General features: G+C 37.1%; 2 protein-coding genes across 2 annotated transcripts in view; both read right to left on the reverse strand.

The window, feature by feature from the left end:
* Positions 1 to 290: 290 nt before the first annotated feature.
* Positions 291 to 11,204, reverse strand: LOC117400773 (maternal DNA replication licensing factor mcm3-like). The gene is made up of 17 exons (XM_034001100.3): positions 11,079 to 11,204; positions 10,333 to 10,445; positions 9,616 to 9,824; positions 8,966 to 9,096; positions 8,244 to 8,482; positions 7,370 to 7,478; positions 7,112 to 7,265; positions 4,976 to 5,107; positions 4,445 to 4,653; positions 4,024 to 4,198; positions 3,608 to 3,731; positions 2,659 to 2,809; positions 1,813 to 1,953; positions 1,601 to 1,686; positions 1,427 to 1,518; positions 1,153 to 1,240; positions 291 to 624 (listed from the first exon to the last, which is right to left on the reverse strand). Exons 1-17 carry the CDS (start codon positions 11,148 to 11,150, stop codon positions 426 to 428), a joined length of 2,424 nt encoding a protein of 807 aa, XP_033856991.1. The 5' UTR covers positions 11,151 to 11,204; the 3' UTR covers positions 291 to 425.
* Positions 11,205 to 15,856: 4,652 nt separating this feature from the next.
* The window catches only part of LOC117399748 (GRB2-associated and regulator of MAPK protein-like), a 72,353-nt gene continuing 60,322 nt past the window's right edge, over positions 15,857 to 27,887 (reverse strand). Inside the window, exons 5-6 of the mRNA XM_033999114.3 lie at positions 20,317 to 20,483; positions 15,857 to 20,050 (exon numbers count right to left, since the gene is read on the reverse strand). Coding sequence (XP_033855005.3) covers positions 19,141 to 20,050; positions 20,317 to 20,483 — 1,077 coding nt within the window. The 3' untranslated portion in view covers positions 15,857 to 19,140. The remainder of the gene's footprint in view (positions 20,051 to 20,316; positions 20,484 to 27,887) is intronic.

The following is a 27,887-nucleotide window of genomic DNA, read 5'->3' on the forward strand; positions in this document are numbered from 1 at the left end:
ATATGGTCTTACTCAACTATAAAGTTATTTTATTTTGTATATATTATGTTTGTTTATGGTGTGGGAGCTGGATTGTGAATAGTGAATGTTTCCCCTATTACCGATTCTTTTTTTTTTTTAAATCCATACTTTGCAGTAAAACATCTTGCATGTCTATCAGATCCTGCTAGGTGGGTAGTTTCCTCCATACCTTTACTAAACGTATATTTCTTTGCTTTCTTGCACCCCTTTGTGGAGAAACAGAAAGCTACAATTTGTACGCCATTATATCAAACCAGAACACCGAAATGTTATATGCTCAAAAAAGGTTTAATTTTATTTTATGTAAATATATATTTAATTGACACAAGATTTAAACTCACACATTCAATGCAAAGTACTTGGCATTTGTAACACACGGAAATTACATCAAAGTCTTTGTAATCTTAAATCAGGAAAACCACATCTTCCGACACCATGACTTGGTTGTCATCTTGCATTTGATTTAAGGCTTGCTGCACCTCCTCCATTTCAAAAGAGTCGATGGCCCCCTTATTGATGAAAGCGAGCAGTTCTGGAATTGAAATGGATTGGGAACGGGCGCCTTTGAAAGCTTTCAGTAGAGCAGCCTTAAACACTTTCAATCTAGCGAGGAGAGAACGCAAAGGTGGCAAATCATTGCTTTGGTTAACCTGTCATATGCAACACTACATCTTGATAAATATTGTACTACTACTACCTGCAATGACTAAATTGAATGAAAGTGTTTAGGTCTCAGTTCAGTTATAGTATGTACATTCCATGTCTCAATCTTTTTAGACAGGGGGAAAAAAAACAAACAAAAAAAAAAAACACACCCAACATACCACAAGATCAAGCAAACTTCCCAATAAGATAATCTGAACACAACTCTGTGAGGGCATTATTGTCTGGTAGCGGACCATGGGTCGGGAAGGTTATGGCTTGGGCGCTACTGTACAAACAAGGTTCCTGCCAAGATAAGGCCTGGTAACCATGGCTTTATGAGAAACAGTTCACCGGAATGTTGTAGTAGCTCAATCCTAATAAAAACAGACCTTGCCAGAGATTCTAAAATCCACCTGTGAAAAAAAAATGGAAAGCCAAAAATGTGTAGGATTCAGAAACCTAAATCATAAACAAGGCAATGTATACCTGTCCCGCCCTACTTCAGTCTTTTTCTTCTGTGTGCTTCCTTGATCCACAGGAACTTTTTTTGGCTTACGTTTTTGACTGGAAGTGGCTGCAAAACAAAAAAAACACCTTAGGAGAGGTCATAAGGGTTTACTATTAACATAGTCCATCATGTAGCTGGGTTACGATAAAATAACCTCAGAAACACTTAACAGGTTGAATCTGTAGTTGTATTTATTTAAGCTACTCAACCAATGGATTTAAAATACATTTAAATACATAAATAAAATCTCACTCGTCTCCATTTCTTCACCACTGAAATCATATGGATCTTCATCACCAGCACCTGTTACATCCATATCTTTGTTTACGAGCCGAGAACTTTTTCTGTAAACAAGGTCACCAATTAGATAAACTTCCATTCATGTGTTGAACTGCTGTATTTAAAAAGAACACCATTTTAGGTTACCTTTTGCTTTCTTGGCTAGGAATTTCCTGACTCGGAGTTACATCGTCATCATTATCAACCTTTTTCCTTTTCTCTTTTTCTAAAATCTAGGAGCAAATAAGCAAACCAGTCTGAAACACCACACATTTAGAGCCACCAAAACCAAAAGTGCCAGCAAACGCAAAACCAAGTGGAAAATGTTTCGGCTAGTGCCTTCAGTATGAAAAGAATACCTTTTTAAAGTAAGCAAACTGGACCAATTCCAGCGCAGCCTCAGAATCTTGTAGCTCAATAGTTTTGCTCATTCTGGCTTTTGCATGGGCTGTTGATAATCGGATCATTGTCTCTAATGCCCTAGCAGTAACAGGCGTGGTCTGAAACAAAAACCACAAATAATTTCAAATACTAGCCTAGCCTAAATTTTATTAGCACATACACCTTCACAACATACAGTATGTTCACCGAATTGCAGTCTGCAGTACATATTAAATCTTTGCACAGTCCATGTACGTAAAGGAAAACAGACCAAAAATTGTAATGCCCATTATATGTTAAAATAACACACTGGCAGCTACATAACTGGATATCTTCCAAGTTTTCTGCCTGTAGGATTTCTACAATGTGATCATAATTTCTCTGCACTTTTTGAACTTCTAAATATACAGCAATACCCTGCAAAGACATTAACATATCACGGCCTGTTTTAACAAGGCTTAAATCAAGTAATAACTAATGGGTGCATGAAGACTGATTGGTTAAAAATCAGTAGACGGAAACGAGATTCCTTTTACAGTTATAATTGTGACAAGTGCAGTGGACTACCCTTTGACCCTGGATTAACAAAAAAAATTAAGTCACATATCTGCTTCTCGACTGTGAATGTAAGTCGCTGTGACACTGGATTTCCAATAAAAGTGAAATGCAAATAGATTCCACATGTTTTATATTACCTTTGAACACCTGCTAGTAAAACTTGATACACTTAATGAATGTACCAGATCTTATTCATGTCTGATTAACATCACCTTGTCTATACTGAATAACTAGCTGTTAAATGGTTTAAAATCAATATGGTTTACTCTGGCAGTTTCCGATGTTACTTGCTCGTGACTCCGCAGTTTTGAATACTCCTCAGCTATGTAATCAGCAGCCTCCTTAGTAAGGACAGGTTTCACCAGCTTTGCAACATGTATGTATTTCCGTATGAACTCCATGCTCACAATTTTCTCTCTGTTGAACACATTTAAAAAAAAAAAAAGTTAGACCATGTATTCCACTTCACGCCTCTAAATGTACAAAGCAAAAAGATGACAGTTTCATATCTAATAAATTCCACGACAGCAGAACATCAGAAACTGTTAATGAGGGGAGAGCATTCAGCCCATCCGGTTCCTACCACTTAAGCCGGCATGGAGTCAGCTCAGGGTTTTTTGTGTGTGTGTGTGTGTGTATATAAAACGCAGCCTTCTCAGCTCCATCTGTCTTAAAAGCGTACGTTTTAAGCCTATTTGTAAAAGATCGAGTCAGATACTTGTAGACAGTACCGTCACGCAAGTTTGATGCTTCGCTCCATTTCTGATAGCAAATTAATCAGAATTTGCATGGAACTACCACTAGAAGCACATAAGTGACAAATGACTGCTAATTTAAAACACTTCCGCATCTGTGTTTTGGGGACGGGAAATGTCCTTGGGCACGCACTACAGTTCAAGGTCTATGCTCATGTATACGGGTCCTGAACCAGCTTCAGTTTGTGCTCAAGTGTAAATGGGTGGCTCAAATAATATTTTAATCTGATAGACCCTAAGCCAGCTCAGGTCCGAGTTGCAAGGGTAAACGCACCAAAAGGATTCCAGTGATTCAGCATTAACATGACTAGGTAACCACATAACATTTACTTGACCACTCGCTGTTTAAAGAAGTGTCTTTAAAGGAGTTCTGTTAAGTTTAGTATTGTAAAGTTCAATGTTACATTAGAGATTAGACTATTGTTCTCTGTGCAAATGTTCGAGGAAATCTTTCACATACTTTTTCCTTTGTCCATGAAGAAGGTTGTCATGCTTTTCATAAATGTGAAGCTCTTGTTCTGCTGCCTCAGTGATATTTGGATCATCAGTGGCAAACACATCCACTGAACATCCCATGGGCATGGCTAAAAAAGGCAGGAGACGTGTTTTCTGTTAATGCATGCGACACACGCGCTATATTAAGTGTGTTCCCTCTCATTCTCCATTGCTGTTTGATAAGATTATTAAATTGCCATTTACTATTCAAGCAAAAACTCTTCCAAAACGATATTCTAAAATGAGGTTGGAAAACATTTGAATTGTGCTGCATACTGAAGCCTTACAGTAGGTGAAACATTGTGCAACTGTAACTCCTCATGCTGGCACGTGTCTTTTACAAAAAAGGAACGCTAGCTATTTAACTTTAGATTCTCATACCAGTCCCATCTTGTTCGCCCGGTGCTCTGTATCTGTGCATGCGCAGAACATGGTCAGAAATATCTCTATCAATGTCTGGGTCCATCTGGTCCAAGACGATGAACAACAAATCAAATCTTGACAGCAGCGAGTCCTGTAAACCAATGTTCTCCATTGGAGTTTTATACTGATCATACTACAGTAGAAATAAATAAAAAAAAACACACAGCATTAGGAAACAGTAACATATCCACCACGTATTGTTATAGTTTACCAACAGTTATACATGTATATAAAATAAATAAAAACAGATTTCAAACTACAGCAAAAACATTTAAGTATCTGACCATTTGTTTTATTGTGATCAATGATTGTGTGTTATTGGATGGGCTCTAAAAGTACACAAAATCACCACTAGTGTGGCAAGAAACTTAAACCTCACCCTTCCGTAGACAGGATTCGCAGCTGCCAGTACACTGCAGCGAGCATTCAGTTGAGCGTGGATCCCTGCTTTGGCTATAGTGACGCGGCCCTGTTCCATTACCTCATGGATAGCTGTTCTGTCCATATCAGACATCTTGTCAAATTCATCTATGCACACCACACCTCTGTCAGCCAACACCATTGCCCCAGCTTCAAGCCTTCGTTCTCCTAGGAACAGCCGGTAAAATGTAAAAACAGAGAAATTATTGGATTACTGAACCTTTAAAACAGTAAGCTGGAATTAAATGTTATGGCCATTGAATATTTTACCCAATACCCAGAATTAGGCAACACAACAATTTCAACATGAGCCACTTGAAATTTTAGATTAGTAACCCTGCCTTACAACCTCTATTAGAAATATATTCTAAAATTACATCAATCACCTCATACTCCTTAATGCGTGTTCAGACACAGTAGAATTAATAAAATCTTTAATAAAAGTTATTTACTACTGTAGTTAAATCTATGCAAACGTAAGGCAGCATACCTGTTTCCTGATCTGTTGTCACAGCAGCGGTCAAACCTACCCCTGATGATCCTCTGCCAGTGGTAGGAATTGCTCGTGGAGCCGTGTGCAACACATAGCGCAGCAACTGGGACTTTGCCACTGAGGGGTCCCCTGCAATCAGAAAAGTTATATTGGCAGCAGTGAATTGTAATGAAGCAATCTCATAGTGCTGCTAATGGCAACATTTAAGCTATGTGTGGCATGCTACACAGTAGTCTTAGAACAGGTGTCCTTAATTAGCAACATAAACCTACTTGGAAAAATCCTGCTCTCTGATTGGTTAGCAGCATTCTATCAGCCATGTTAATCACACACAACCTTTTAACAGATCACATTCAATTCAAACTCCTCTGCCACTTACCTGTCCTAATTCTATAACACTTAATACCTATAAGTGACCTAACAAACAAAAAGGAGGAGAGAACAGCAGTGAAATAACAGAACCAATACTGAATAAACTAACTTGACCGAAAAGAAACACAATAAAAAAGGAACCATTTTCTTGTGCAGAGATTTTTTTTCCCCCCCCCCCTTTTGCTTTTGCCGTGTTAATTTAAAAAGTAAATGCATCTAAAACTTTATAAATAGTATTAAGGCACTCCAGGGAGTGGGTTGACACGATATAACCGCACACTTAAGGGTTAAATGCACTCCGCTTAATGGCTTAGAATGCCTGAAGTGTGCGGTTATATCATGTCAACCCACCCAGTCGTGCCTTGATGCTTCATTTCTCAACAGAATGGCTTCTCCGTAGAAAACAATGGGAGAGCAGTGGTTGTTGTGCAGTTCTGGTTCTATGACAAACCATTGTAGCCACACCGAGGTTTCTCATAATCTGACAATACTGAACATAAAGCCATTACATGGCATTTCAATAAGGGTGTAGTAACAAGTATTCAATATATTTCAATAAAAAAGGAGCAGTGAATACTGGTGCTCGAGTCCTGCATCGGGTCAGGTACCTGCGGGTGAACCGCAAAAGCGGGTCGGGGTGGCAACTTTTTTGCAGTTTGGGTCAAAAATAAAAAATAATAATTCAGGTCTGAATTTGAATCACCTAAAACATTTTCTGTCCTTTCAGCATACTCGTCTGTAACCCTTCCCAAATAACGTATTTGAAGGTAAATGTACCCGTATTTCCAGCACTGAAGCAGGAGGCGATTAGGGAGGCGTCATCTGACTAAGCAGTGTTATTGCTTGTTTGATACATAGCGAGATCTTTTTATCACGTCTGCTTGGGGATATTAAAAACGCCTGTGGACGAGGTGAAACAAAAGATAGCGCAGTGTTTACATCATGTAGTGGATAATAGTGCGAGAGGTAAATCAGAAGTGTGGAATTCTTATGGAATCATAGCAAATGAAAATAATGAACATGCGACTGGATTAGTTGCTTGTAAAACCTGTCATTATGTTTTTGTGAATGACAGCCACAAAAATCTCTGCAAAAGCACTGGTGTAGCTCCCTTTCAACTGGTGGCACAAAAGACAGGTATTTTATAGTAAATTAAGTAGAGATAGTTAATGTTACAATGTTAAAATATATTCATACCACTAGAAAAAGCTACCACACTGTTAATAGTCTATTGTATAATCCGTGGAGAATGGTAGCGATATCTGTGTGTGGATGTGACAGCGCGCGAGTCAGACGGCGCAGGCAGTAGGTGAAGGACAAACACTGGCGGGTTCGAGTCAGATTGCAGGTCTTATTAAAGCAGGTCGGGTCCAAGTCTGAAGCTGTTCGTAAAAAAAATAAATTGGACCCGCGCAGGACTAACTGGCAGGACTCAAAAAAAAAAAAATGGTATAAATTAAATGTTAAAGGAGACATCAGTTAAATATTTTGTAGCACTTCCCAGTACAATGAATTTGTGTGTTCTGCAATACACAGCTTTCAGAGCAACGGGTTTGCACTGTATATTTAACTGGAATCTGATCAGTCCTACGACTTTGTTATGCAATATTACACCTCTGTGTATATGAAACAAACTGCCCAGCACTATAGCAACTTTAAAACATAACTTGAGTAAATATGTTCAGTTCAACCAGAAGAAATTTGATTTCAAAGTACAGCATGTTTCTTTAGAGCAAATGATATTTCTTACAAACCCCTTACCTATTAACAATACATTTATATCTCCTCTTATACGCGTCCCATTTTCCAGAACCTTTTCATTCCCTCCAAGCAAGAGACACAGAATAGCTTTCTTAATGTATTCGTGGCCATGGATACTTGGTGCCAGAGACTTGCTCAAATACCTAACAATATCCTGTTCAAAAGAAAAAAAAACAAAAAACATACAATTTGGGAAATATACAAAAGTACAAAAGACATGATTTAACAGGACATGGTTTTGCTTGGTCATCTACTTACTTTGGAATGGGCTTTACAAAACTTCTTGATCTTGCTTACATCACCTGCTGAAAATGTTGGTGTGATTTCCTTGCTCATAAGTTTAACATAGCTGGACAGGAGGATGGTCCTAGTCAGAGTTTATAACAGTTATTTGAAGGAATAATGTGACCAATACACAAGTAATTAAAGCTAAACCATAAATGCATTTAAAAGTAACCAGAAATATGTTTGACATTTAATATAGGGCTTGCAAGAAAGAAAAACGTAGTCTTCTTGGAGTGTTAAGATTTCAGAGAACGGGGGCTCCCAAGTGACACATCCAATAAAGGCACTGTGTGGAGTGCAGGATGCACCTTATAGCCTGAAGATCACCGGTTCAAGTCCAGGCTATTCCACTGCCAACCGTGGACGGGAGTTCCCACTGCGCACCAGCGACCCCTGCAGACTGGCCAGGCGCCTGTGGGCCTGCCTGCAAGCTGCGTGGTCCTCCGATGGTGTAGCTCTGAGGTGGCTGCATGCCAGGCCTGCAGAGTGAAAAGAAGCGGACGGCTGACCGCACGCGTTTCAGAGGACGTGTGTGTCCGTTTCCGTCTCTCCCGAGGAAGTGTGGGGGTGGCAGCGGTGAGCCGGGTTGAAAAAAAAAATTAAAAATTGGGCTTTCCAAATTGGGGAGAAAAATGAGAAATAATTGGAGATTCCAAATTTAAAAAAGAAAAACAAAGATTTCAGAGAAAGACCAGTAGTCCTCAGTGTGTACTTTACAATGCTGCTGGCTACATACCATTTTAATTTAAAGGTCCAAGTGTAACTTAAACACACACATTCTCTCCCCCCCCCAAACTCTGTTTCTTTGGAGACTCAAAAAAACAACCTCCTCCACCAATGTGGTTACCTGAATGTGCCAGAAGTAAAACCGCCATGTTTGGCAGGCAGACAGCGATAGATTCCTATCACCTGAACTCTGTCGCCAGGCTTGACTTGGTCGACCAGGTCATCATCAGCAATTACATCCACTGAACGGGGCAGCTGCCCAGCAGGAGCCTTCTCTGGCATCTCCTGGATAGTTAAAGTTTGATGGTCTTTGTATGTGCAAAGTCCAAACTCTGTTTCCAATGGGTTATTTTCTTCATCCTGTAAACAGGTTAAGTATCAGATAGTACCATCAGTCTGACTTCAGCTTCCCTGTTCTCCCAGAACAATTTTTTTTTCCTCCTGAAAACAAACCTGATAAAAGCACGATTAAATCTGAACCATGTATGATTAACACATGTAGTATGTTACAATTGGAAAAAGCTATTTTAACTCAAACAATTAAGAAAAAGTTTGATGAAGTCTCCAAGTCCTCACAGTCCCATGGCAACATATAAAATTACAGTCCATAGTCTTATAAAATGTAGACATTATACATAAAACATACGTTGCATTCGTTATGGTATCAGTGCTATTCAATGCTCTTTAAATTCTTAGTCAAGTTACTAAGTAAATCAAAAACAGTAAAGAAAGAAATCTTAGATGGCTGTATATGCATCACATCACTATCAGGGTCTACTAGGCATATACATTACACAGACTTGTATTGCATAAAATAAAAACATAGCGAGAGAATCGGCTCACCTTTGTTGGATAGACTGCACTTGAAGGAAAGGCATCGAGAGATGTGAGATCAGTGTACTTTCTTTCAATTGTCTTTTTAGTAGTAGGACAATAGTGTACGCTCCGAGTAACCTTGGGTCTCACCAGAGAGCCTTTAACAAAACACATAAATCAGATGTCTCGGGGGCATATGCCTTTTGTACATTATCATTGAAAGATATTTTTCTATACTTAGAATCACTTATAGGAATGAGCGCTGACGTACTCCATATCCTGGAAGATGATAATAGCGAATACAATAAGAGAACAATGGGAACCTCCTGGGATCTGCTCAAGTTCCAGGTACTGTATTAGTGACCCGGGGCACTATGGTCTGTACTGAAAGGTGAATTTATTCTTACCCACAACATCACACTGTCTGAGGCACTGGAAGACTGAGACCTGCCTACATGCCCAGTCATGACAAAGCAGGTCTACTTATTTTGTGTGTCTGAATTTTACAGCATACCCCTACAAAGGATGTACTGTGCTTGCATGGTACCTATACTAGATATTCTATTCAGAATAAACATATTTTTGTGTTTGCAAATAACCAACTTAAAAAAAGTTACATTGACACATCAAAACCTAAAACTAAAAACAGCACAATGAAGGACATTAAGAATTCTTACATTTGGTTACAATTCCTTCCACACAGACCAGGTTTCCAAGGAAGCGTGCAGTCAGTGTACGGGGTGAAACATGCTTCCCTCCAAAACTTCCTTCAAACCCAATATGGAACTCTTCAAACTGCTTGGCATATGTACCATCAATCGAGGCAACAAAATCTTTTAAAGCTCTTTGAAAAGCTACTTGTTCACCAAATGCATCATTCAGCAACCTACAAGTCAAACAAATCACATGAATACCTAATTAAGAACAATACGGGCAGCGGTGTGGAGTAGTGGTTAGGGCTCTGCACTCTTGACCGGAGGGTCGTGGGTTCAATCCCAGGTTGGGGACACTGCTGCGGTACTCTTGAGCAAGGTACTTTACCTAGATTGCTCCAGTAAAAAAAAAAAAAAAAAGCAGCTGTATAAATGGGTAATTGTAGGTAAAAAAAATAATGTGATATCTTGTAATAATTGTAAGTCACCCTGGATAAGGGCATCTAAGAAATGTAATAATAATAATGCAATTATAGTGGTTGTTTTAGTTTCACTGCATGTAACACACTGATTCATGTGGTTAACTAACTATAGAGATGCCAAATGAGTGAGATTTTTAGGAGTGAGACTGCAAATATTGACTAAATAAAAAGTACTTAAAATGAGCAAGACTACACAGTGTACAGAAGAACTGACCAAGTACTGTAAATGCATTTTTTCCCCTTAAGGAATGTTACTTACAAGTTTGCCCGCTTATCATTTTTTCTTCGGAGATCGTTGATATTTACGAGTAAACGATACCGATTCTCTGCTATCATGTTTCTGACTTTATCATGATAAACACCTTGGTCTTGCTGAAGAGGGGTGGAAATAACACACACATTATATTAAATAAATACATAAATAAAAAAAGAGAGCGAGTATCCATTTTAACTCCAACCAGTAACCCACAACAAATTCAATTGCAATCAATTAAGACAGAACACAAGGAAAAAGGTTACCAAATTTAGAAGCCAAATGCATGCAGTTAGACTTCCCTCACTCCTCCCCCTCAGGCACAGCTTTTGGATATACAGCTAGGACTCAACCCTATGTTTACTAAGCATTTTAGACAATGCTACTACCTGTTACTATATAAACAAAGAAGTGTTTTTATATTAAAACTAACACAGAACCCACGGCAGGAGAAACTTACTACAAGTCTTTCAAGCAGATCGTTTTATTGCATGGTACACATTATAGTGTCAGCGTATAATTATTAAACTGTATACACAAAATCTACAACAACATGCAAGTGCGTAAACTATGCACTGCGTAGACCAGCTTTGATTTAACCAGCGTATACACGGCAGCGGTCATTTTAGCAAAACACAAAATAAACTAACCGCCAAGACTAGTTTTCGAAAAGAACAATTGAATTAAGTGCACCAAATAACTGGTCTCGAAGTTATAATATATATTTGCAACAAAAGCAATAATGCACTTACATCATCGTCCAAAAAATCTAGGTACTCTCGTTGCGCCTCTCGCAATTCTTGGTCTTCAAAGTCGGTATCCATCCCAGATAGCAAACACCGCTACAAACTCATAAACATGACCAACCGCCATTCCCAAGTATTTATGCAAATATTCCCGCGATGTGTAGGTCACAGGGTCATTCACATTTGTTTGGGGTGCACAGGTGAGAGGCGACAATATAAATTATACATTTGTTTATTATTTGGAATGCTATAATTACTTTTTGTCATTGCGTATTGTTATTTAAATTTGTACATTAAAAAATAAGCATATTTGATTATGCTGTATGGGTTCTGTTTTTCGGGTTTTATTAATTGTATTTTTCGGTGCTTATTTTTAGTTATTTTCGAGTTTTATGTAAATCGTTTTTTTAAGGACTTTCGTTTTTGATATATTGTATAAAATTAGTGTTTTCGGTTACTTTCCAAATGCTTCCGCAATGTTTTTTTTCTGTCAAAATATGTAACTCGACAGTACTTGCACACTTAAGTTGTATTATTATTATTTATTTCTTAGCAGACGCCCTTATCAAGGGCGACTTACAATGGTTACAAGATATCACATTATTTTTACATACAATTACCCATTTATACAGTTGGGTTTTTACTGGAGCAATCTAGGTAAAGTACCTTGCTCAAGGGTACAGTAGCAGTGTCCCCTACCAGGGATTGAACCCACGACCCTCCGGTCAAGAGTCCAGAGCCCTAACCACTACTCCACACTGCTGCCCTATGTTGTACCTTCTTTCCTTTGCTGTCTTCCACAATGAAATCCCTATGGTCACGGGCACATTCTGGGGTTTTTGTGTGTAGGCATTTTTGTACATTTCATCCCAATTCTGTGTTAAATCCTCCGTGTCTTAACTGTAATACAGTTTTAAATTCCGCTAACAAGCCTCCATTCCTGATTGTAATCTCATTTTAAATCTTGCAAGTGGAGGCTCCAATAGAAATGTAGGAATGTGCTGTCACTTCAGTAGTTGGGGCGGGATTGAAGTTGAATTTGAAATTCAGAACGAATCAATGATAGATACAAGTCAGGAAGGCGGGACATTGCCCAGCAGCACTGAGAAATGTATTTATTATTATCGGTTAAAACCGAAAAGCAGAATCTTTAGTTATACTGTAGACTATTTTATCTCTCAGCACACGTGTTGTTAAAACGTGTACCACGATCCAAGCTAAATTTGCAAGGGTAATTTTACAGTTTGTTATACAATGCACCTATACTATAGGTTGCCCTGCTCATTATTACGCTTTGCTATACTCACCGTGTAGGCCTAAATAAATACCCTCTCATCACTCAATAATGTGTTATGCAGTTGACATCCGTGTGTGTATATATGGGCCATTCTAAGAAATGGGACAAATTGAGTCCCTTCTTCTCAGTACCGGTATCTAAATATTACACTGGGGTGGCCAAACTTCCTGACCATACGAGCCACATACCAGAATTTCCATATGGTTGAGAGCCATGAAAGGGATTACAGTACCTGTTCATCACAAGATGTAAGATATGTAAAATATATATGCAATATAACATTTAAACATGCATTCTCTAGTCTAGTGCCAAAACTCTAATTATATAAAAATATTCATTCATCTGAATAAGGACTTTGCCATGAGCAACATTCCTTGCTTGCCATACAAAACTTGCTTGAGTCGTTAAATCAGATTCTTTACTGAATGCTGAAAGCAGCATCTGCCTTGAACTTAATCCAGGAGGATATTCAGATGCAAATGTGTTTTCGTGACGTTTGAGGTTGCTCGTCTTGGTCAGGCTATAGTGTGTACGATTTGTTGCAGATGAGACAGGTTTACCATTGTTTTCAGTGAAAGCAAACTTTCTCCCAGTCTGGTTTATTACTTGTGGAGTGTTTGCTTAATGCCATTGTCTCCATGAAACGAACAAGCACTTAATTCAAAATTATGAAATTTGCTATCAACTGCACATCTGGCTTCAAACGTCAACAGTATCGAAAGTCAACAAGTGACGAAATATAAGAACATAAGAAAGTTTACAAACGAGAGGAGGCCATTCGGCCCATTTTGCTCGTTTGGTTGTTAGTAGCTTATTGATCCCAGAATCTCATCAAGCAGCTTCTTGAAGGATCCCAGGGTGTCAGCTTCAACAACATTACTGGGGAGTTGGTTCCAGACCCTCACAATTCTCTGTGTAAAAAGTGCCTCCTATTTTCTGTTCTGAATGCCCCTTTATCTAATCTCCATTTGTGACCCCTGGTCCTTGTTTCTTTTTTCAGTTCGAAAAAGTCACTGAGTCAACATTGTCTATACCTTTTAGAATTTTGAATGCTTGAATCAGATCGCCGCGTAGTCTTCTTTGTTCAAAACTGAACAGATTCAGTTCTTTTAGCCTGTCTGCATATGACATGCCTTTAAAAGCCAGAATAATTCTGATCGCTCATCTTTGCACTCTTTCTAGAGTAGCAATATCCTTTTAGCATGGTGACGAAAACTGAACGCAATATTCTAGATGAGGTCTTACTAATGCATTGTAAAGTTTTAACATCACTTCCCTTGATTTAAATTCAACACTTTTCATTATATATTTCATTATATAAGCATTTTGTTGGCCTTTTTTATAGTTTCCCAACCTTGTCTAGATGAAGACATTTTTGAGTTAACATAAACTCCAAGGTCTTTTTCATAGACCCTTCTTCAATTTCAGTATCTCCCATATGATATTTATAATGCACATTTCTATTGCCTGTGTGCAGTACCTTACACTTTTCTGTATTAAATGTTATTTGCACGCTGCCTAGATCATTTTGAATGACCTTTGCTGCTGCAACGGTGTTTGCCACTCCTCCTATAAAACAAAACTGACTACATAGACTAGCAGCTATTCTATCATATATACAAAATAAAACTGACTACATAAAAATGTACCATAGTACTTGTACCACCGGATTTTGGAACAAGGTATGATGGTATTATGGGATCAGTTGAAAGTACAATGGTTTTGTATAATATATGTATATATCCTATACCATCCATGTCCAATTACCTATTATGGTACTATAATGCAGCACAACCATAATAATACAATGGAATATAGCTACACTATACTAAGGTACAGTGTTGCAATTTGATATCATGATACTTCCTAGAAATAAAAAGTACAATGCTGTATTATGGTGATACTGCATTATAGTACCATAATACAGCATTATACATTGTATTATATATAAAATACAGTACCACTGTACTTTCACACTGATAACATTATACCTTGTTCTAAATTCAGTGGTACAAGTACCATGGTACATTTTTATAGGGGTAGCACACACTTTTACTTCTTCTCTCAAAATAAAAATACTTCATTTACACGCTGGCTTTTTATTAATATATTTTGGAGAGAAGCAGGATTACATTTTTTGTTTGCAAATTACTTTTTGGAGGAAGTTGTTTTTGCCAGCGACACAAGATAATTTACAGAGTCCTTGGTGATATATTCTTTTTTGACAATTATAAATACTTTACATAAAATATGAATTACCAAGCATTAATTGAAGAAAGAGCACAATAGCTTACAGTTGTTAAATAACTTTATTCACTATTTCAAGCTAATCAAATAAACAGACAAAAAGAAAAATAACTGTATAGATTTGTTTTTTTTTACTGATTAGTTCAGCCAGTCCTTATGATACCTACTTTTACCATAACCCATCCGCTCAACCCTGCGGTCGAGCACGTTTTTAATTAATTCGTATGTTGTTGTTGTTGAACGCATTTGGCTTTAATATCTTTCTGTTACTTGTGATGTTTAAAATATATTAAAACAAAAAATAAGTAACTTCCCTTACCTACTGAGAAGTTTTTTTTTTTTTTTTTAAATAGTAAAATAGGAGTTGTTTTAGTATATCTACACTTCCTGAAATGTGAACACTTTCTATAGGTGTAATTAGACGCTGCAGTGCCATCTAGTGACACCACAAGGAATATACACTTCTAACAGCAAGTAGCGATGACCAGTTGAGTCAGTGCAAAATCCTGCAATTTTTTCATTGTTCATTTGGACGTCGACCGCCCGGTTGAGCTGGCCGTTTAACGTAGATTAGGGAACGCATAGGACCTAATACCTTGTGGTACTCCACTGGTTACCTCGCTCCATTTCCATTGAATGAACCTGCAGGCTCAAAGAAACAGGCTAGAGAACGAGAAAGATTAAATTAATAATTAACAGGAATGAATACAAAGAACAAAAATAATAAACGCTGTGTTTATTTTTACTTTCTGTCTTTTTGTTTTTGTTATTATTCTTTCTTCAGTTCATTCGAGCCGCAAAGCGTGCATCACCCAGCATTTCCGCACTTGAACTGCAAACGAACCGAATGCGGCTCGTTGGCCTCGGTTTGGGCACCTCTGCACTATACATTCATTTTTTTTAGCTGTTTTCGTTAACATTTTGCAAATATGCATAATTATTTAATGCAATATTAACATTTAAGGGTGTTTAAAAAAAAAAAAAAGAAGTTCAGTGCCCCACTTCCATCTCTTATACTTTCTCGTCAAAATAAATGCATTTCATTGAATAATTTTATAATACTGTATGATGTTGAACTATTATTTTAAAATATTTTTCTTTTTCTTTTTTTTTTTTTTTTAATAAAAAGCAATTGAAACCCTGTCCCCAGTTTTCAATGTCATTACCGTAACAGACAGTATATTGCAAATATGCCAAAGGTGCTTTGATCATGTGATCATTTATTATTATTTATTTCTTAGCAGACGCCCTTATCCAGGGCGGCTTACAATTGTTACAACATATCACATTATACATTATTTCACATTTTTACAGATATCACATTATTTTTACATACAATTACCCATTTATACAGTTGGGTTATTACTGGAGCAATCTAGGTAAAGTACCTTGCTCAAGGGTACAACAGCAGTGTCCCCCACTGGGGATTGAACCCACAACCCTCCGGTCAAGAGTCCAGAGCCCTAACCACTACTCCACACTGCTGCTGATCATGAAAGGAGATTGCATAATTTGATAATTTGGTGATTAGATCAATTTAAAAAAATGTATTAACAAAAAAATAATCACTTCAAGTGTCTGAAAATCATTGATTAGGTTTATAATGCTATTACAATGACATAACTGTGACAGTAATTACACTTTTTAGAAATGCTTTATACCAACGTATTGTTTAATATAAATTAATTAGTCAGTATTTTACCAAAGCATTTTCTTGGAATGCAGAATGAGTAGGGTTGGGGCATTTAATGCCATTTATGTCCACTAATTCATCTGCATTCCTAGAACATGTACGATATTTTTGGGTACGTACACCCTGTGTTTGAAATGTTTGCTTATGAATAATAATTAATATAATAATATATTTACAGATGCTAAGATATTTAGACAGTAAAGGGGTTATGTAAGGTAATATGACCAATAAAGGCCTCCACCACACCTGACCCCATAGGATAGAAATGCCAGGCATTGCTTATTTTAATGCTTTACTGTGTTTACAGTTTTTTTTTTGTTTTTTGTTTTTAGATTAACACAGAGAGAGAAATTAAGAAAAGAGACTAAATGCCTCATAGTAGTGCATTAGATGTTACAGAGAACAACTTAGAGAAGATCCAGGAAAATATCAGGAATACCTCTAACAGGAACAGCTAAGATATACAAGAAAAGAGCAGGGCAAGCTGACAAGTATACATGAAATTTCAAGCAGGTCACAGCTAAGCCAACACAGAAGGACAGTCAGAAAGAAGGAAGCAATTGAAAAGTTTTGTTCATCCATCCACACCCCCAGCCACACCAAGTGATAGTAACAGTAGTGCAGCCGAGTCTTCAATTCAGAGGAAAAGGAGCAGAAAGTATGTGAAAAAGGATAGAGCAAAGGCATACCAAACTACCAAAAAGTTGAAAGAAGTAATTGAGATTAATAAAAATTAGTCAGACAGGTACAAAACAATTGCAGAGATTAAAAGTGCAGCTGCAAAATGCTCCATTTCCAAAGTAACAACAAAAGAACTGAATGATACCCCGCTATCAAATAACATACGGAAAAAAAGAAAGGTCCAAACCAAAACACTCCACTACGTCCAGTTGATGGTGCTTATAATGAGCTCTTTTAGCCTGAAGATAACATTTTGTATACTTTAGAAAATCTTGTCACTTTGATTTCTCCTCCTAAACAAGTGACACAACATCATGTCCAAATAGATCCAGTTGTGTACGAAGCAGTTTCTGTAAAGCTAGGGCTTTAAACTTCATCACAGTGCATTGGTTCAGATGCAGAAGTTCTCTGGAGGAATTGTATTTTGTATTTCTTTTATTGTTTTGCTACATTGAGAAGTTTTTACAATTTTTTTAAAGCAAGACAGGTTTCAGTGATTTAAGGTTTTTCAAAAAAGTTATTGGTTGTTGTTAAGTGCCCGATTCGACCTGAAGCTGATGTTCCCTCTTTTGGTGGGCTGTGAACTTTATTAATTTTTAAAGCATTAAACCAAGAATGGTAATTTCATGTGGAGTACACTTAGGGGTAAAAAATAAATAACAAATAAATAAAAACAAATACAATAAGATCACTAAATCAATTGATACTTTACTCAGAAACTCTATACTGATGATCACCATAGTTAGTCACAGTCAGTAAATCTGTTTGAAAATAATTGTGCTTTTATGTTTATTTTATTACATTTTTTGTAGGGGTTACATAAAGTTTTATAGCACTCATTTGTTACTTAAGGAGAAAGGCATACTTTGTATGCGTTGTTTATTTTATAACAAGAAAATATTTATGTTTTCATAAAATTACATTTCCTGTTAATAGGTCTGGCACTGTGTATCTGTGTTGGTGATGGATGTTATTCAAGTATTGTCCACTAGGGGGAGCCCCCTCCTTACAATAGTGCAGAATTTCACTTTGGTCAAACCCAAGATGTAAAAAGCAACTATCCATTTCCTATCTGATTTGAATCTTTCACCACAAGATGATCACCTAGTGGGGGCGGGGATCAAAAATGGGCATCATAATGATGGTTCATGCATTGTGCCTGCCTATATTTGTGAACTTTTCTCACATATTGTTCACTACAGAGTACTCTTCTGTAAGTTATATATCTCTCACCACAGTGCTTGGTTGCATTTCCAGTTGAACAGTTTCAGTTATTTTCACTGGGGATTGTTTTAATATTCCTGAATACGCTATCCATAGTTTTACACCATCATAGAGAATTGCTTATCCAGTTGTGATGAAACCTTAGTCAAGTCTGGCCATCTGTCCTTATATATGAGCACACTGATGAAGGCATAAGTCAAACATTTATTTGACTAATATCCATATTCAGAAACTGCTCTTGAGTCTTAGTGCCCACTTAAGTGTTCCAAGTTAATGGTAATTCAGCTTGAGAAAACACACTTAAGTGAGCACAAACACTGAAGGCTTTTAAATGAAAAAAACAAAAACACATTTGAAGCTACTATGCATACTCCTACTGGTGTAAGCTCAGGAAGTGGAAATATATGGACAAAAGGAGATTTAACTTTAAATAGTGTTTCTATAAAAAAAAATCAGATTCTTGAAATAACACGAAATAAACAAATAGTATCAAAAAAACAAACTAATAACAGATGTATTGGTTATTTTCTTAATATTTATTCATCTTCAACCAGAGAATCTTTTCTCCTGCAGAAATACATTTGTATTTGTACAGTATAAAGCTTTGGTTCGTGGTTCAGGACAAACATAACACTTTAGTTTTAATCTGGGACTAAAAACAATGATGTTCTCAATTCTAAAATGATGTGTTATGACATATGCAGTAATGCACAAGGCACACTTATACAGCATCATGTTAATCTATTTCAATACTACTGTCATACAAAACAGCTTCCAAAGATTGGTACCTGAATTTGCATAGTATTTAACCTCTGAACCAATATTAACACAAAGTTGTGTAGTGCAACACAGTCTGCTGAAGTAGAATCAGCATTTGCAGCATATTCTTTTCTAAAGACTGGTCTCCCCCATCCCTCCCCCTCACGCTACATCTTAGGTCGCCAACCACTAATGAATTGTATGAGTTTCTTTACTTGCAGTTTGCTCAGCTTAAAGTCCTCTGATAGAATCTCCTCTGTAAGCTGTACAAATAAATTTCCATCAATCTTTTCTGTGACAAATAAGGATACCACATCTTCAGACAGGCCTATAAACCGGAGGGATTTTGACACTTCTTCAACTGACAGTTCAGAGAGGTCAGAGGGTGGTTGCCATGCTGACCCATCTCCACATGACCTCAGTGCCAACTGAAGATGCAGTGGAGATGAAAACGGGTATGAAACAGAGAAGATATCCAGTGTGCCCTTGTTGCCAAGTAAGTTATCCCCCGCTGGGTCTATTGAACAAGTCTGAGGTTCTTTCTCTGCACCATCAATGGTTGATGGTAAAGATGACACTTCAGTACTCTGTTTTTCTTCATTCAATTTGGGTGCTCTTGGAGGCAAGATAGGGCATGACTGACTTTGAGCTGTGCTACATTCTGCTAAGGTCTTGTCTGTGTATGATTCCAGGGAGTAACTTGCAGATTTGGGGCAGCCTGGAACGATGATGGGTGCCTCGTCTGTTTTAGGTGGTGAAGCACATCCTTCAGAGAACTCGGTCCCACTGGCATCAAAGGATGCTGGAATGTTTCCCTTTGAGGTACCCAGTGTCTTCTGCCGTGGGTAGCTGTAATAACTGTGACACTGATCAGGCAAGAAATCGTTAATACTATGGGAATCCGTTGTTCCATAAAAGTTATTCGGCCAAGACGATCTGGAATGGACACCTTCGGAAGTTGGTCTCCAGAAGGTTGACTTGTTGTCATTGTCTGTTGAATCTGGCTTCATCCAGTTACACGGGTAGCAAACTGGATTTTGCTCAGCTGGCTGGGGGACATCGTTTTCAGTGACGACACTGCAGAGAGATGTGAAAAACGAATGAGTATCACACCACTTTATTTTCAGCTTTTTACTAAAATAAATAACAACGAGAAGAAAACACTTCTCTTAGAACTTTCCTTCTAGCAGTGCAATTATATTTAGTTGATAAAAAGTGAATATTTAGTTACTTTGTTTGTAAAATACTAACAATTTTAGAATATTTAGTTTGTTTATAGATATACATAGGCACACACACACACACACACACACACACACACACAGGTACACTGGCCTGCTCACATGTTGTGAAGTCCTGATGAGTAGTACGACAGCGTTGGGCTGGGGGAGCGTGCTTGCTGCTGCTGGAGCTGGGCTGTGCGTGAAGGGAGGGAAGGGCTCATTGAAGCTGGCTTTGAGCTCCGTGGGGGGACAGGTGGGACATTCAGAAGTCTGCATTCTTCTTTTACCTTCGGGAAACACATTCAACATTTTCTTATTAAACAGAAGTATAAATGGGTTCAATTGGATTTTTTTTTTTATATTGGACTTGCCTACTTATATTCAATATACTTTGATTTGGTCAGTTAAAGTAACTTCAAATTTCATTTCCTTGTGTGTTTTTTACTCTTATACTTAAAAAAAATCATGTTTATTATTTTTATCAAGTTTTTAAAAGGAGATAAATAAGCTATCACAATACAAAGAAATAATAATAATAATAATAATAATAATAATAATAATAATAATAATAATAATAATAATAATAATAAAAGATAGAGAGAGAAGGAGGGAGTGAAAGAGAGAGTGTCATGCTTGGTTACTCTAGAAGAAAGTTATGGAACAGAAGGCAGTCCGAGTTGGGCAACATCCCATCAGTGTGAACTTTATCTTTTCCAATTTAAGGAAATGCAAAAGATCCCAGATCCAATGAATATATGTCAAGAAAAGAATGAAGAGTCAAAACAAATTTTCAGAGATGGTCTAGTTTTGAAAAGAGCGGTCTAGCTAGGGGTGCAAAGTACAGTTCATATCCCCCTCAAATAATCAGAAGTGTGCTCTGTACAAAAAATGTGAATTACTGATAAAAAAAAAAAAAATCTATTGTATCAGAACGTTTCTTCTTCCCAGCTGGATAACAAATACTGATCCTTGAATATTTCTATGAAGAACCTTTCATAAAGTATACAAAATACATTTCGAATAGTAATACCTGATAAAAAATAAAGAAAGACAGACTTAAGGGCCACTATGATTTCTTTATTTGCTATCAGAACAGAACATATTTTTTTTTATATAAGATCTGCTAGCAGATGGCAATACTTCTACTGTATATCTAAATTAAAATCAGCATTTTGTAACGGATGCCTTTTTTTAACATCACATTTTTATTTGTTCTTCAGGATTGACATACAGAACTGAATAACATACAGTATATTATATATCCCCCTCCCCTGGCAACCTGGACCCATAGATATAGATTAGAGTCGTCATTGAGTCCCTGCTGATCAGATTAGATAAAGTGGAAGCCACCTGACCCCAGAACACAAAAACATCTGGGCATTCCCATAAAACATGTAATAAGGTACCAGGAACACCTAGAGAGCAAAGCCCACAGTGTGGATTCGGAATAATACCCATAAGGAAGCTTCTATGGGGGTTAAATAAGATCTATGGCAAATCTTGAAATGAATTAAACTGGCGATTAGGGTTTTCTGAAGCTCCAAATATGATGTCCCAAATTGCTTCCCATTCAATTGGTCTATCAGCTATAGCCAAATCTCTTTCCCATAAAGCAGTTAAGGACAAAGACTTGTAAGAGGCTTTAAGTAAATGCAAATAAATCTCAGGGACCACCCCCTAGAGGAGCCCCCTGTGGAAATCCATTTTATTATAGAGTGTAGTTGTAGTTCAGACCCCCAGGGAACCCCATAAGCTCGCAGGGCAGATCGAAGTCTTAGATAGAAAAAAAAATCAAAAATTGAACATAAATCCTGGAAACTGAGAAGACCATCCCTATTAAATATATCATTTAAGGTACTGATACCTTTTTTAGACCTTGACATTGAGAAGAAAGGCTGTCTACCAGACTAAATATCTTTATTATGCCAAATAGGAGAGTGTAGATGCCATTTAAATTTTGATTCCCAGATGCTTTTCATCCGCTTTCCAGCTTGCAGTCGAGTAAGCTATAATAGGGCCATAAAGTAAAGCGCTCTTTCTGGGCGTAAACCCTGCGAGTAAAGCATCTTTTAATCGAGCAGGGGATACTAAAGCTTCTTTGATTGCTCGGCAGGGCACAGTAGACAGCGGGTCCAGCCAGTAATGGTTGTCTTTTTATATTTGGCATTTCATTTGACTCAGTGGTGTGATCAATGTAGCCAACTACCCTGGATTCTTGCCTTGTTTCACCATCCATGTTTATAATACCTATTCAAAAAGACAGTGGAGTTCAAAATCTCAGTTGTTTTTTTGTTTGTTTTTGTTAACTATTCCTTTCTTAATAATCTCCTAGTAGTTTAATTTATATGAAATACAGAATCCTTATACTTAAAAATAAATAAAAATAGAAATGTGAGTGAATTTACTCTAGTGCGGATCTGCATTAAGTGTGCTATCATAACACTTCCGATCTAACACCTGCAGATTTTATGACACAATCATTAAAAATTGAAAATGAAACCTTCTAAAAACCTTTAAGAAAATTCAGTCTACAAATACCCCTTTTACAGATTACAAGTCTCTGGTTATCAGATGAGCAACAAAGCAACTCAGAATGATAGCAAACATACAAAATAAATACATAAATAATAAAACGAGTTACTAAGACCATAAACACATGATTTGAATAAAATAAAAAAATAGTAACCATGCCATGATAAACATAACCTACAGGCTCCCTTGAGATAAGAGTGTTAACCTTAACAGAAAGATTCTTAATCCCAGTGATCTTGTCCATTATGCTACACTGCTTTTGACTGAGGGTCTCTAGAAATTATAGGTGAAACTCGAGAGGGATGACACTGTGCCAGTTATATAAATACCAATACATTTAAAAACAAATGCATTTGGGGCAGCAGTGTGGAGTAGTGGTTAGGGCTCTGGACTCTTGACCAGAGGGTTGTGGGTTCAATCCCCAGTGGGGGACACTGCTGTTGTACCCTTGAGCAAAGTACTTTACCTAGATTGCTCCAGTAAAAACCCAACTGTATAAATGGGTAATTGTATGTGAAATAATGTATAATGTGATATCTTGTAACAATTGTAAGTTGCCCTGGATAAGGGTGTCTAGTAAAAAATAAATAATAATACATACTGTACATATAGGCACTTCAATCTACACCTGAATATGCTGTATATAAAATGATCAAACCTGCATATGGGTCATTCCCAAAAATGTATAATTATTTGTTAGTAACCTAATTTATTCAGAATCTGTGTTATACTCAAATACACATGTAAAGGACTGAAATTGTAAATGTTTTAATCAAGGGTGTTGCATTAATGCATCGGTAATAACAGAATATGTATCATGTCATTTTCAATATCAATCAGCATAGTTCTAAACTCCATTTTGAAAATGAAAAGCAACTTGGTCACCCGTTTCAAACAGATGGGCTTGGGGGAAAACAAAAAAAAAACCCTGTTCCAGAGATAACGCATGTTGGCATTACATCTGTTAGGGTCTCAGTATTGCTTTTTATGGTCTGCAGAACTCCCAGTTTTTTAAATATATAATTGAAAACAAGCTGTAAAATAGGATAGGGTAATTTTTTTGTACTTCTGCATTAACACTATCAAATCAGTCAGCTTGCATGTCTAATTCTGTATTTCCAAATATATTAAAAATAAATAAATAAAGATAATAAAAAAAAAATAATAATAAAAAAAAAAAAAAAAAAAAACTAATCGGTACATCCCTGCTGTTGCATGGCTGTCTACCGCAGATTCTTAACATACAGAACTAGTAAACCTGCAGTAAATGTAATGTAATGTAACCTATCTACTGGGATACAGAGGTATTATGTACAGTAGATGCATTTATTAAAACATGAACAATAGGTATTGATGCTCATTATTTAAAATGCATTAGTGTTATCAATATTTGACAAGGGAATTCCTTTACTACATACGTTTATGAATATGAACCCAGGGGCTGCAGATTTAAACAATGGAATCATGTCTATTTTGTGGGTGCAACGGTTTACATGGTTTCCTTATGCATTACGTATTACTGAAAGCTACAAGGTTAAGACAGACATATGCAAATGCCCTGTGCCCTCAAATCTTGTGATAAAAGTTGGGGTGTAGTTTAACTAGTGTTCTGCATTTCCGGTTTATTCTGAATTTTACTGGAAAAATTACAGGATTTTTTTTTTTTTTTTTTTTAACTAATTTATACCTGATTTTTAGTCTACTATTCAGTATTTTACCGGTACTATTTTATAGGAAATACACAATATTTTGATTAAAATGCTGTTTTTTAACACATTATCACCTGAGATTATGTTGGCCAATCAAAGTCCCATTATTGTGGCAAGTGTTGGGCATAGTAACAAGCTTGATAAAAAACAAACAAATCTGGTCAGCCACTGTTTATTGCAGAGGGGTGTGGTGACTTTGTGCAACCACTCCCTAATCCATGTGCATGCATTTCCTTGAAACCCTACTGTGTTCAGTTTGAGAATTGATCTTTCATGCGGGACTTTGTCAAAAGCTTTCTGGAAATCTAAATAAACCATGTCATATGCTTTGCAATTATCCATTGTCGATGCTGCATCCTCAAAAAAATCAAGCAGGTTAGTTAGACACGATCTCCCTTTCCTAAAACCATGCTGACTGTCTCCCAGGATACTGTTACCATATAGATAATTTTCCATTTTGGATCTTATTATAGTTTCCATAAGTTTACATATAATAGAAGTCAGGCTTATTGGTCTGTAGTTAACTGGTTGTGTTTTGTCTCCCTTTTTGTGGATCGGTATTACTTTTGCAATTCTCCAGTCTGTCGGTACAACCCCTGTGTCAAGAGACTGTTGCATGATCTTGGTTAGCGATTTGTAAATAACTTCTTTAATTTCTTTGAGTACTATTGGGAGGATCTCATCCGGCCCAGGGGGATTTGTTTATTTTAAGAGCTCCTAGTCCCTTTAACACTTCTGCCTCTGTGTTGACATCATCCCCCAAAACGAAAGGATTTCTGCCAGCTGTAAGGCCAGCATTTAAAAAAAGGGAGAACTTGAGGGTACGTACATTCGCTTACAAATTCTATTCAGAATCAACCAACTAAACAAGATGCAACTGTACCCTATGCTATACAGTAATATAGTAGTCTTACACTGTGTATTTTGATGATATATATATATATATATATACACACACACACACACACACACACATATATATATATATATATATATATATATATATATATATATATATATATATATATATAGACACACACACACACACACACACACACACACACACACATACACACACGTCTGTAATGAATAAAAGGCGGTTGTATATAGTTATTGTATATATCCCCCCCTCCTCCCTCTCTATACGTATGTTTTATTTTGATCACTCCAGGCTTGCACTTTTCAGACCCGAAGCTGACTTTTCACAGTAATAAAGGAATCCTTGATCTAAGAACTTGTCTGGATGTGTTGTGTCTTGTGTTTGTGGGGCCTGACGTGGGAGTGGGATGTCATGTAACATGAGAGTTACACAGGCACAGTATCTTTGTTGTTAACCGTTCTGTTTCAGAAACAGCTAAAATAATATAACCTGTGCTTTTTTTTAACATTTAACTTGTTTTCATGATAGTAAATGTTAATAATGTAATACAAAACTTTACAAAAGTGGAAAATATGATTTACATACTCATCCCGGAATTTCTTGGAATCGTCTGCGTTGTACTGTTGTCAGTACTGGTAATAGGCTATCCAGCACCTAGGGTTACCACCTTTGAAATGCCCAAAAAACACCCACCCCGCTACCCCCGCTAAGAAATAAATAATAATAATAATAATAATAATAATAATAATAATAATAATAATAATAATAATAATAATATACAACAACACACACTTATAGTAGCGCATTCTACACATATAAAGGTAGACAAATACAGTATCTAGAGAAATAAGACAGAGATACAAGATTGATAAATCATGAACTTTATACATAAAAATGTCCATTTAGTCTATTTCTTGAATTTGTATTTGCTGTTTGATTTTGCCGTGTTCAACAATTTCTTATTTTTAATGGCATGATCATAGAATTCCAGATACGAAAAGCTCACTTTTGACCTCTTCAACACCTAGGTGATTCCTCTCGTCAGTCCAAAGATTTCCAATTAAACTGAAAACTCGCTCCACGAATGCATTCATGGCACAGAAAACACATGCTGAACAATTTTCAAGATGTTTGGGGTTTCTACCTTCCTGAAAAATGCCACTTATCAGCAGGAGCGATGAGTGAGTCATCTTCTATTATAGCAGGGCAGCAGTGTGTAAGAGACAGAACTCCCTGTGCATAGCATCCCCGCCCAGGACAATAGCAGCACTCAATTTCAGGTCTTGCAGCTTCGTTAAGTCATCAAATGAGGCACTCTCTTGAAGTTTGCATGAAAATGACTTAATGGAGAGTCTTCGAAAGAAAACCATTTCTCCAGATACGCTACTGCTCGATTGGACACATCCTTTGCTTCATTTCTGAATTTGCTGGGCCTCTCTAGGCAAGTGTGGCAAAGCTTTGTTTACCTGGTAACCAAAAAACTTGTAATTTTCTCTGTCAGTCAGCTGGCTTCTGACATGCGACATGAGATCGAAAAGTTCTGTGGCATTCGTAGAACCATTTTCAAGAATGGAGATTGACTTCTGAAAGATGGCCATGAGAAAATGCACAAAATAAATGTAGCACTTCGCAAGTGTCAACTTGTCACTAAACTCATGCTCTCCAAATCAGCCTGTAAGTCCTATTCTCCAAGCTCCAAGAAGTACACCTTGATAGCTTCCCAGTTCAGCAGAAGCCTTTCAACTGCAGTAAAGAGGCTTAGCCAGCGAGTGGGCACATGCAAAAGCACTTTGCAATATTCTTGTTCCACAAATTCAAAGCAGGTTTTAAGACGTTCTACTTTCTTTGCACTGCATGAAAACTCATTGAAAATCTTCAAAACCAAACCTTCCACGTCAAAGCTGAGGGCTTTCATGCAATTTATGGCTGCATTGTGTAAAATGTGACAGTTGCAGTTAGCTTGAACCATCAGTGGTTGAATTGCTTTCAGTTTAGCAAACACAGAACAGTTCTTACCGTAATTCACTGGTGTGTTGTCGGCTCCATAAGCACTGACATTTTTCTTGTCCAACCCAAGCTCGTTCATGGCACTAACTATACGTCCTGCAATCGACTCTGATGTCTCATCTGCTTTTTCATAAAAATCCAAAAGGACGTTGTTTATCAACAAAATGAGCAGCCAAAGGAAAAAAACTTTTGGCTTCCTTTATTTGAAGCATCAGTAGCAACTGCAAAGAGAGAACCGCTTTATTTTCATCTTTTGACGGCTGTTTCCACATAAAATGGCCCGAGTACATTCTCAACGAGACTTTCGATTTTAGTTCTTCCCATCTTCATCTTACTTGCCACAACGGAATCGGCATGCAGCCGTGTAGCTAATTAGCTGCCACAGTCCACTGACAAAAAACTGTAGCTGTGCTTCACTCCATGAAAGACGCAGGCCAATTCACTTGCAAACACAGCATCCTCTTTAACAGTGTTTCTCTGTGAGAAAAATGTTATGCATGCATTCTGTTTAGCACTCTGAACCGCTGTTTGGTGTTTTTTTCCAGCTGAATGATTCCAAACAG

Source organism: Acipenser ruthenus, chromosome 4 (genome assembly GCF_902713425.1).
Source record: "Acipenser ruthenus chromosome 4, fAciRut3.2 maternal haplotype, whole genome shotgun sequence".
Classification (NCBI taxonomy): domain Eukaryota; kingdom Metazoa; phylum Chordata; class Actinopteri; order Acipenseriformes; family Acipenseridae; genus Acipenser; species Acipenser ruthenus.

Excerpts from the sequence above, each read along its gene's own strand:
- LOC117400773 (XM_034001100.3), bottom strand. The coding sequence starts at position 11,150 with ATGGATACCGACTTTGAAGACCAAGAATTGCGAGAGGCGCAACGAGAG. Across the intron at positions 7,479-8,243 it reads TTTACTTCTGGCACATTCAG|GACCATCCTCCTGTCCAGCT; the intron begins GTAACCACATTG and ends AACTCTGACTAG. Across the intron at positions 1,687-1,812 it reads AGTTTGCTTACTTTAAAAAG|ATTTTAGAAAAAGAGAAAAG; the intron begins GTATTCTTTTCA and ends ATTTGCTCCTAG.